Below are 11,974 nucleotides of genomic sequence, written 5' to 3' on the forward strand. Positions count from 1 at the left end.
CCGCGGAGCCATCCGGAGGAAGCCTCTGCCCTCGGGGCGTGCTGGCAGGGCAGACTGCCCGCATCAGCCGAAAAAAAGTAATGAACTTCCCCGTCGAGCAGCTGAGGAGCGGCCGAAAGGGCTGCTGAATTGCTGGGGTACTGTCACATCAGTCACACACCTCTGACCGTGACTGTCCATGCTTTCAGGATGCGTTCGAGCGTAGGGATGGGATGATTTCTCACCGTGGAAGGTTATAATGTTAGTACGGAATTCCGAATGCGAGTGGCTGTCTTTTACCTCAAGGAACTAGTATTCAAAAATTTTTTATTGTTGTTGTTAATTAAAATAAATAGTATACTTAAAGGTTGGCTTTTCTGGTATCTTTATCAAAAAGTTTGGTATCCTGAAGCCATTTTACTTTCATTGGGACTCTTCTGAGAACTTCTTTCTGCCGCAGGAACTTGTGTAGCTCTGACTTTGCCATTCAAATGACCCATGCTTTTTGAAATCTTCCTTCTGGGGCCAAGCACTCAATGTCATGGCTGGGCACCTGCCAGAATCTAGTGCAGCCTATCCCCTTTACAGACTATTCTTTTTTTTTAACACTTTGATTGAAAGAGCTAGTGCTTGAAACATATTGCTCTCACCACATCTCATATTCTGCCAACTGTCTGAAATGTTTTCTAACTGCAGTTTCTATGTTACTTGCATATCATACCAGCTGTAGTTAAAATTTGCATGGAAGTCCACCAGAAAAAAAAAAGAAAAAGGAAAGCTTCTCATGATTCCATATGATGGAATAGATTCTTAATAATTTAGAAAAAATAATTACCCTTAGAGAGCATTTCCAAATGTTGGTATTTTCTGTGGCAATACTGAATTCTGGAACTCATGGTCAGATGCAGAGCATATATGTTTGTTTTGGTGCTAGTTTCACTGAGTGAAGGTCATCTTGAAACTCTTCAATGTTTTAAGTGCTTTAAAAGTTTTTTTTGAGGGGAAGGATGTGATACAAATGCGATCATTTGAGATCATCTTTCTCAGTCATGGTACCTCATGTACACAACCTGTCCTTCCTTCCTTCTCCCCGTCTTTATCCAGTCTGCCATGGAAAGAGAGACACAGAAGTTTGCATTTTGAAGTAAAACAAAGAACACCTATTTTTCCTCATATGTAATGTACTTTCAGAGTCGCTATGAGCAGCAGTCTAAGTTATACACAGGTATCTAATGTTTGTAGAGTATGTACAGCTTTTGCTTTTCTCATTTTTTTTGTGCTGTCTATAGAACTGAAGTTAAGAAGGCAATGGAATGATTTACCAATGATCTTTAAATATTTGTTTTATTATTACTACATGTAACTAATAGTTTGCAGCTTTTAATTGTTACCTTCAAGGTTAACTTGTAAGGTTATACATTGTTAAAATTAAATAACCTGCTTATTTATGAAAAATAAATAATGGCATTACTTTTTGTGTTAAACTCTCTTTTTTTAAGGTTATCAGACAAGTGCATGAAAGTTAGAAATGAGAGTAATCCAGTAAACTGTATTCACTAGTATAAAAGATCTCACAGTCTTTTGTGTTGGCTTCTTTTTTTTTTTTTTTGCTTAAACTATTCCTGTAGTGAAGATATATAGTAATGGAGGAGGGAAGGGAGCTCAGTAATATCTTTATTATTCATCAAGTAATTGTTACACCATACGAAGACCACAGTTAGTAGATAGTTATTAATTTCTGCATGCTCTTCTTCGAGGGTACTTCTTAATGTATTATTTTAATGGCTCACAGTTATTGATCCAGCACCTCTTTGAGATGAGGGAATATTGTTTTCCCATCGGTAATATTAGTATAATAAACAAGATGTGATTGGGGTCGCAAAAAATAATCAATGGTGAAACAGAATTAGAATTCAAATTCACCTGCCTCCATGCTGTACTGGTTTCTCCAGATAATAATGAGTTGGATGTCTGTGTTAGTGGCCATTGCGAGTGCCAGGCACTTCTTCATATCAGGTTCAGTTGAGAACGTGCACCTAATGGGTAGTGAAAAGCACTGAATTTTAGTCTGGTGTTCACGTAGCACAGAGGCCCTCACAGGTGCAAAATCTCATAAATACTGTGCTCTTCTGCTCTTCCTCCTCTTCTTGGCCTTTTTGCCTATGATTTCCAACTTCTGCAACAAGTGGAGGAGCAATCATATGGATTTCCTTATCCCTGCTTACCCTTGATTGATGGTTGGAATATGTCCACCCACCATGTTGAACAAGTAGGGATCCTACTGGAAAACATACTAAGTGCTCCTGTAGTTAAACATGGCGATAATGGGAATAAACACACCAGGGGATGAATTAAAGTTGCACAGGAAATTTTCTGACTTGTGAGTGCTTTACTTTGAACCTAAACAATATTATATCTTTAACACAAAAACAAATTCTGTCACACATGCTGGCAGGGTCATTATAGTTGCATATCAGTGGCGCTGAAATGTTCCAGGCAGAAGCACGGCTTGAGCTCAGAGCTAACTGCATTAGTAGGAAACAGGAGGAAGCCGTTTCTGTAAAGTTGAAGGGGAAAGGTCAGTGTGGCAATAGACTTATTGCAGAGGATTATTGGGATTGCACAATCCCATCCTGTCTTCTCTGACTTGTTCAAGTGGTAGGAGGGAAACACTGGAGACAGAAACAGAGTCCTCTGGTCATGAGTTGAACTCCTGGTAGGAGGAGAAAGTGAGTTTGTTGCTCTCTTATCTCCCTCTTTACACCTCGGAGGTGTATGGTAGTGTATGTAACTTCTTAATTCCCCACCCATGTCCCTGCACTTACAGATGGTGATTGAGACAGTGGAATTTAGTGAAGGAAGCCCATCCCTGCCTCTTTGAAAAGGCATTGTCTGTTGTGTTTATGTGATGTTTTTGTGGGTGTCTGGCAAAGTGGAATGTTTCTTTTTTGTCCCCTCAAATTGTTGCTGGTTACATAGATTGTTGGAGGCCTGCTTACATCTATTTTTCCTTAGTAAGTTTTGGCTTGTTCATAGCAGAGGAGGAGTTTGAAGGCTCCTTCTTCCCCCAAGGGAGTATTATTTCTTCTGTAATGTATACCAGACTGGTTTCTTCAGTCAACTTGACTAGAAAAAAATTCTTGAGACTTTTTCAGTGACAAAGATTTAGTTGGAGATAAGACTTCTTTATTTTTTCACAGCTTTTGATGGTGTCATGGTCATTAGATATGTGTATCATTTATATTTTTCCCCTGTTCATGATGCATGTGACTGTAGTATGGGTGATATTTCTTTGTATTTTGTTCAGGTTTCCTTTCACACTTGGCAGTATTTCTTGTTTGAATCTTCTGTATTTGTATTTTGAAAATTACAAACACTTTCACTGTGAAAATCAGATAAATTTTCTCTAGTTTATATGGAACCTTATATCCCATCCTAATATAATTTTCCTTGTTCTTTTAAGCAAAACCCCAAACCTAAATAGAAAGCAATGTTCTTGCCCTAAGGATCATTTCTACCCAACTATTATTCAGTTTGTTTAAATGCTTAGTTATATTGTCCAGATCACCTTTTTCTGTGTGATTCCTCTTATTTTTTTCTTTAAAGTCATACTGTTTACCTACTTGTTTAGTTGCATCTTGGAAATAGCTTGCAGAAAAGGGCAAGGCAAGAAATCTATAAGACATTGGATCCAGTGCATGAGTTGCTTACCTTTTATTTTTGGACTATGCTGGTTATATTTACCCCAATCTCCAAAAAAACAAACCGTCCATTTTAATTTTCCATGTCAGCTGTTCCTGGACTTTCTCCTTACATGCCTGTCATAGAAAAAAACCCTTCTGGGTACAGTGTGGCTCTTCTTTATTGATTGGTTCAAATTTAAAAGCACACTGTTGTTTAAAACTTCACTCTTTTCAAAAAAATATCATTTCCATATTTCCAAGGCTTTAACAAATGCCAGTTCTTGCTGAAGAATCCATCTGTACAAGATGAACCAGAGGGACTTTGTAGGCATCTTTTAAGTAGACATGTATTTACAGCTTTGGTACTATGTATGTGTTTCTATAGTAATGGAGTAAGATTAGAAACAGTGAGGTGAAAAAAATGCACAGAGGGACTCCTGGTAAGAAATAACCTCCAGTGATTTGAAACATAGTTCAATTGTCTCTGCCATAAATTTGGGAATAAGTGTCATATATGGGTGATAAAAATGGCATAGGCTATTTTTTATATACTCATTATTCACTTAGTTTGTCTTTTTCAATTAACATGGAGTCTATCTTTCTCATCTGACTGGGTTTACGTTTCTTTCATAATCATATGTCAACAAACCACAATAGACACAGCATAATGTGGCATATAGTGTAAATCTTTAGGTTAATCCTTAACATTTTTTATTATAGTTCATTTGGAATCACTTTGTAACTTGATCATGATTTGTACGGGTGTGTTTTTTTTTCATTATATGCTTAATATGTTACAGCTTCATCTTTTCTCACCTCTTTAATGTAGAGAGGATGATCAACTACTCATCCAATGAGATTAGAGATAGATATATAACTATATATATATAGTACTTGATTAAAATTTTTCTTTTTTAATCTTTCAAAAGACATGCCTTATCAATTTACTTCATTTGAGGAGTCTTAGCAATTTGTGTGTACTTCTGCTTTTAAAATCACTAATAAAACTGTTGACCATCAACATGATTCATTATAGTTACTTTGTATGTGTCAACACAGCAACATAACCTTGCTTCTGGGGATTTAAGGTACAACAGTTTTTAAAGGCAGTCCTTTCCAGGACTTTGCACTAAAAGGAATGCTCAACTTCTTGTTAGGCTGGATAAATGTGGTATTTTTAGACATCTTGAAGTTCAGTCACTTTTATTTTACATCATGTGTTCTGTTTCTGATTAAGAGTATATATATTTAAAAGGCAATTTAGCAAACTCTGGAGAGGGATTTTAAAACATAGTTGCGAAGTCGAGGGAGAGCAAAAGCAAAGTCCTCCAATATTTCTTTATTTAAGAGAACAGGCAGTGACAGCTATCGCTTGGCAGTTTGTCTTCAGGCTTTTTCCCTATTAATGAATCGCATGACAACTTTGAAATCAAATTAATTAATTGCTTTCTGATGCCGGCCTGTGTAAAGCTAAAAGATACATGGCAATCTGTTTAATATTGGTCGCCTTTGGACAGTATGTCTGTAATAAATGTGCCTAGCTTGCAGCTATCTCCCAAAGTTCTCTGGCCTGCTGTCCCAAATTCCCTGGCTGGCAGCCGGCTGCTGGCTCTCTGGGTCTTTGAGGCAGAGGAGAGAAAAGGCTGGTGGCTGCAGGAATTGCTCTGCTGAGCTGCTGTTGCCTTCTCATGGGAGTGCCGGTACAACTGCCAGGTTATCCCCTGGAGTGTCCCTGGCCATAGGATGGATGTGTGTCCAGCCTCCAAACCAGCCTGCTTTCTCCTTGGGCTGTGGGCCCTGCCATGTGCGTGCAGAGGCTTCTATCTCATTGCCACTTTCTGAATCTTGTCATTTGAATGGTGTCAACTCACCAGTTGATGTGTCCATGATGGAGTGACTAACTTCTTGATAATGTGATTGGATAACATTTTGGTTTTCTGCCACAGGAGGGGAGAAAGAACGACCCAGCACATAGTCTTTAGGTGCCTCTGTGGGAATCTGCTTGGCCCACCCCGACAAGAAATTGGAGTAGTTCTGTCCTAAGTATCTTTGTTTATTAAGTGTGACGTACATTTACAATATTAAATCCTGTAAACAACAAACGTGCTATGATTTGTTATGCTTAGCACTCTTTAACACAGGACTTGCTTTGGGCTAGAAATTTACAATGTTCTTGAAAAATTCCATCTGTGTGGTTCCAGCCTTCATTAAAGAAAATAGCTCCAAAGTCTTTAAAACAATTAAAATCTTGCAGTGTTTTCTGTTTATAATCATTGAAGTAAAGAGAACCATAAACTGTTTTAACAATGAAATGCAAAATAAATCTTAGCTTTTCTCCTTGTAAAAGGACTGTAGAAGAAAATGAAATTACAATAGCTTTTAACTTTTGACTGTTCTGTGAACTGGCACTTAAGTTTTGAACTGTATGAGCTGGTTGAAGTGGACAGAGCTAGTCTGAGGTGTGACTTTCTTTTTCGGTCAGTTTGTAACCTGTATTGGCAGAGCAGTTTGTGAGTGATTTGTATCAATTGTATCTTTTGGTTTGGTAGCTTTTGTTCATTTCCTGCAGGCAAATAATTCTTCTGGGGTATGGTGCAAGCAAATTCAATATCAAAAGCTTTAAGAAACAGAGCAACAAGTATGGGCATTTAAGCTATTAAGCAGTCTAACACACAAGCTTAAGAAAAGAGGTATTAAGTAGGTTTCCAGTGTGTATTTTTCTTTGCTTTGTTTTTGTTTATTCATTTTAGTGTTTTTTAATTTTTTTTTTTTTTTGTTTTCATATTGTCATTGGGAACAGGTAAATGTCTGCAATGTGTGATACTAAATAGCTGGTCAATTCATTAGGAGAAATTTATGGGAATATGTCACTTGGTCTTTTTTTTGCTCTAAGGTAACTGGTTAGTTAAAGTGCTTTCAGACCAGAAGTCTGTTCAAAGAGGTTTTCTTTCTGGAGCTTATCTTTTATTCATTTTAAAATTTCCTGATGGATCAGCTGCTGCTGAAACATGAATCAGGTCTACACTGAAGTGCTTGTGAGGAGTAGTTTTGTTTTCTGTCTAGCATTAAACTAGTACAGGAGAGACCAAGTCGTGGATCATCCTGGAGAGGGGAGAGGAAGTATGTGACTAGAACAGTGGTGAGAAATAGGTACATTTTGCTACTTTTCTTTGAAGTTTACTGTATTAAACTAGGATCTGCCATACTGAAGTCCCAAGTTCTGTTCTAATTCCTACATAAATCACTTTGTGGAAGGTCAGAGAAACTACAGGAACATTTCCTTATGTTAAGGCAGTCCATATTCCTCCATAGTTTGGAAGTAAAGGAAGTGAAGGAGTGATCATAACTTAGATGACTTGCTGGCTTCTTGTCCAGAGAAGCTTAGAATGTTACTCATCTTCTGCATCTGATACATCCTGGATGGATTTACAACAGTAAATTAAGACAAGATATATGACATACTGTGTAACTCTGAGTAGATAAGAAATGTATATGATACAGTAAAATGTAATTTTCAGGTAAACTGCTTCTTTAGCATCGTGTGTATGTCATATCTGTCTTCGTATTTTGGGGTTGTGATGAATCAAGCCATATGGTATCTCTGGACATATGGAAGTAATAATGTTCCATGATGAAAACAGTGCACCCTGACTGTGGGTACACCTAAGCTTGGAGAGCTTGTTTCACATACTCATGTGAGAGGGAAGCCATCCCAGGGATGACTTCTGTAACTGCTGCTGTTTAGAAATGACAAACTTGTATTTGCTTGCTCTCTTTCTGCCTCTCTCCTCCAACTCTACGTATACTGAAAGTAAATGGAGCGTCTGCTTCTGCCCTGTCCTCCCATGGTTGAAAATTCTCTATTATTTCTGCTTTTCAAGTCCACGGTTTTCTGGAAAACAACAAAATCTGTCAGCAATATAGTTAGTCCTTAAATCTTTGTATCCACAGTATATTTTAAGCCAGAAGTGGTAATCCTTTTTTATAATAATCAACTTGGTTTCTCTTCCCCACATACTCCATAATTGTGTTATTTCAGTGTTTGTATTTGAATGTTTATATTTGAAAGCTTTGACAGTCAGAATCTGAGACGGCAGAATTCTCACCTGGGTTGAGCCTTTCCAAGAAGTAAAGAAGCCCTCTGAGTTTAAATGAAGACTTCTGAATCCAAGTTTTGTGATTGATTAGTGTCCAAAGGGTACCATGCAAGTATTGCTCCTGATTTATAAACATGACTAATTCCTCTGAAATTTTGTATGTTGGTGCCTAGATAGCACTTTGAATCTGCTATCTAATTTTTAAAATAAATAGATAAAAGTATGGAAAAATAAATATTTAATCAGGCTGTCCCTCTTCAAGTGAAAGATAGTTTTGTACTGGAAAACCATGTTAGGTTTCATTGAGAGAAAAACTGTTGATTGGTTTTGAACTGTTTTGATTTTTGCTCTGAATAGTAAAAGTATCAGTTTTTTTGACCTTAGTTTTGTAGTTCGTCAATGGCGTTGGGTTCTGTGGGTTCTCCTCTGCCAGCTTGATTGGCAATTCCAATCATTGTAATTTACGAAGATGTGTAATTTTTCTATGGGTTTGGAAAAAATCCCTGTAGGCATTCTTGGTCTGCAGCATAGAGGCTGTTGGGGGTATGTCTGGAGGATGCATTAATACATGTTAAGTGCCTTTCCTTCTGTCCTTTTAAAGAAGGAATGCCACAGAACTGAGTGAAGGTCTCCTCCATTCAAGATTGCTTTGGAAAATGTAGTGGGAAGATTCTCTATCTTATGGAGAGAGGAGGATCAATGTCATTCTTCAAAATTCTAAAATACTGTGAAAAATGAATATTTTTGCTGCATTCGGTGAGGACGGTGATCTAAACATATAGATAATCTAGTGAATTATTTGTAAAGAAGAACATTTTTGTAATAGTTGTGCTAGTGTTCTTGAAGGGTAACTTTTGACTTGTTTTCTTGCATCCAGTAATACAAAGGGCAGTATGTTTCTGTTTTATAAAGAAAAAAAGCAGGCAATTAAGTTTTTCATTTAGGAAATCTGCAGTGAATATTCATGTCAACTTTTGCATGTAGACAGTTGTGTACTTAATTGGCTGTTACTTATGTTTCTGTACTAAAAGGGAATGTCTCATCTGATTAGAAAAGTGATAGGATTAAAATAGTATTATCCATATGCATTTGCAGCTTTACAGAGAGAGCCAAGGTGTATATACGTGTCTGTGTGTGTGTCTGTGGGGGTGGGCAGGCACTGTGAGAAGGTGTTTTGTTACCCACAAATGCTTTCTCTTATCCAATGAGCCATTGTTACCCATGCAGATGAGACATTCATGCTAACAAGCAGGATTTTTTGGTTGTATTTCTCCTTTTCTGTTTTTGGGATAATTGTATGTTGAGTGGTAACTATAAGAAACTTCTAATGTTATTTTTTGCCATTGTTTAGTCAATAAGGAAAACATACTACTTTGTTACACTCCCAGAAATTCAATACACACTGCATTCTTTTTATCCTAAGGAATGGATATTTACTATATTAAAAGAACTGTGGTAGCTTTTATGGAGTGCTTTGTTTCTACATGACTGTATAAAAGTATCATCTGAGTAAGAATTAAAACTTAGAGTGCAGGCTAGAGCCTTTGTTTGTGATTCTACAAGTGGAGGTGTGCTTAATTTAAAGTACACTGTTGAGCTGGCCTCCTTTGATATGGTTAATTTGCTTACTGAATAGTTTTCAGGATTGCTTTGGATATGAATCTTTAGTCAGTCAGTGATTTCAGAGGCATTGTGGGAACACTTGAAAATACTGTAACCAGTAAGTGAGCTATATTACTATCTGGGTAAGTGTTACTGCTGAAATAATAAATTGCACAACCATCTTTGCAACTTGAACTTCTGAAATAACATGGCAGTAATATATGCATAAAGGCTATTTCCATGTTTTAGCTTTGTCTTTTACTTTAGGTGATGGAAAGTAATTGTTATAGGACTGCAATTTATTAGGACTTACGTAGCATAATTAAGTGAGCAAGAATCAAATGTCACCATAGGATTTGCTGTGCTAAGCATAAGTAGATAGAGAACAAATGTATCCCATTTAGAATCTAAAATGTCGGTTAACTATGCTGTGAGTAGGGCTGAAAATAATTTTCTTATTTTTTTCACAGTAGTATCAGAACAAGATCATTACAGCAGTATTTTGTCTTTTTTTGAGGTGTATTTATTTTCTTCTTTATTTAGATGTCGAAACATTTGTTTCCCAAACACTAAAAGGAGAAAATCTATCCAAGAAAGCAAAAGAAAGGCGGGAAGCTCTTCTTAAGAAGATAAAGGATATTAAGGCAAGGTAAGTGAACTTCATGGCTTTAATATGTTAGAAAGTCACTTACTGATATCTTAAAGTTTTATGCAATCTTTTCAAAAACATTAACCATATTAACGATTAAAAAATCTGTCTAGGTCCCGATTTTTTCAAAAAATCTGCATGGGTTCAAGTCTTGTCTTCTCAAATCTGCTGCAATTTAGTAAGAAATGGGATCAGAATGATTTGTCCCATTTGAATTGTTTAATATTTTGAAACCTGATTACAAGCTAGCTGGGCAGAGCTTGCCTTCACCTCTGCTTTTGTAAGAGCCATTAAAACATGAGAAATATAATGTACAAAGGATATGAATGAGCTTCCTATCACCATACTCAGCTGGTGTAAGACAGCTGTGTGTTTTCTCCTAAGCATTCCATTGATGGCATGCTTCTGCCCCTGTGGCAGCTTGTTTATAATATCAAGGACAGCACAATCATGTGGTGAGGGCTCTAACTGGAGGGAGACATGAGATGTGCCCCAAAATCTTGTATTTAAAGTTCTGTGTCCTTCTTATTCAGGCTGTAAATGCTTAGGGAACTAGCTCTCCTTCATATTCTCTTTTAAGAAAGTAGTATTTTATCTATTTATTTTTTCTTTCCTGGGTTTTCTATTCTGGGTTATTGAGTTAACTGTGAATGTACAGAAGACTTGCAGATACAGTGCTACTGACTTTTTTCTTGACTGACTGATGCTTTTTTGGATGATGAAATATCAAAGAGAGGGAACCTGCATTTATGGGCATATTGACACCAAATCTTTTACTATTCATTTATGTGACCCCATGATTTCACATCTTATTTTAATTTCTAATGCCTTCCTCATTTCCTGTAATACTATTCACTGTTAACAGTGTTTTGCTTTTCATGCAGGCTACAAAATACATGCAACATTGAAATCTTCTTTGATTTTAACATCCCACATGTTGGGCTGTGTTACTGCCACTTGCTACACTGGATTTCTTAGATCTGGCCTTTTATCTCTGTTTGTATTTCTCAGTTTCTTATCTTTAGACCATTCCTTTCTCTTCTGCTCATTTCTGCCAACATCTCCTTATTGACTAAACTGATATCCTTACTACTGCTTATTGTTCATAAAGATGATCTTGGCAGCTGCATTTTATTTACCAGTTAGTTCTTAGCCCATGAATGTTTCTTGAGTGCCATTCCACATAACCCTGTCCTGATAATTTGTCTGTATCATCAAACTGCATTCTGTGATTATTTTAGTTTCTGAAATACTAAGATTTACCTCCAAAGAAACAGTGTATGAAAGTATGTTTTTTCTCTGGAATGATATATTTTTTTTGTTTTCTAGGCATTATATAAGTTTGAGATCTCCTTATTTGAAAAGGAGATCTCCTTATTTGAAAAGGAGTTCTTATTTAGGCATGCTTTAACTTCTATCTTTCTGGTTAATTATTAATCCATTTTCATTTGGATTTCTGTACATTTACTGTAGCTATAACCACTATTTTTTATTTTCTATTTAGTTTCCTATTGAACTAGTGGTTTATTTCAAAATATGTTTAATGGTTCTACTTGCACACAAAAATTTGTGGAATTTGTGGACATTTAAAATTATAGATGCTTTTGTGTGTTTTTATACCTTAAGATATCTGAGCAGATGTATGTTACTAGGAAAGGCTGCTCAGTCTGGATTTGGTTTTGTTCAAGTCTTCCTTGAAGTGACTGGGGATTCTGTCAGCTGCAAAGGCAAAAGGAAAACTGAGTAAATACTTAAAGCCAAAGATAAAGACTTTAGCATTTTCAAGGAGCACTTGCAGCGCTGAGTCTCGACCACAAAACTTGTTGAAAACTGGTTGCTGTTCTGTGCCATGTCCTCCTGCCGTGGGTTTGCGAGTGTGCGTTGCTTTATGATGTTTCTTCTTCTTCTTTTCCTGCAGCTATCCTCAAGAATTCCCGGAGAAAGGTGAGTCTCGTGCCCTTTTC

General features: G+C 36.7%; 1 protein-coding gene across 1 annotated transcript in view; it reads left to right on the top strand.

The window, feature by feature from the left end:
- Window positions 1–11,974, top strand: part of SKAP2 (src kinase associated phosphoprotein 2) — a 190,542-nt gene that overhangs the window by 72,252 nt on the left and 106,316 nt on the right. Inside the window, exons 3-4 of the mRNA XM_031057631.1 lie at window positions 9,905–10,010; window positions 11,929–11,954. Coding sequence (XP_030913491.1) covers window positions 9,905–10,010; window positions 11,929–11,954 — 132 coding nt within the window. The remainder of the gene's footprint in view (window positions 1–9,904; window positions 10,011–11,928; window positions 11,955–11,974) is intronic.

This window comes from Geospiza fortis, unplaced genomic scaffold, assembly GCF_000277835.1.
Source record: "Geospiza fortis unplaced genomic scaffold, GeoFor_1.0 scaffold95, whole genome shotgun sequence".
Taxonomy (NCBI): Eukaryota; Metazoa; Chordata; class Aves; order Passeriformes; family Thraupidae; genus Geospiza; species Geospiza fortis.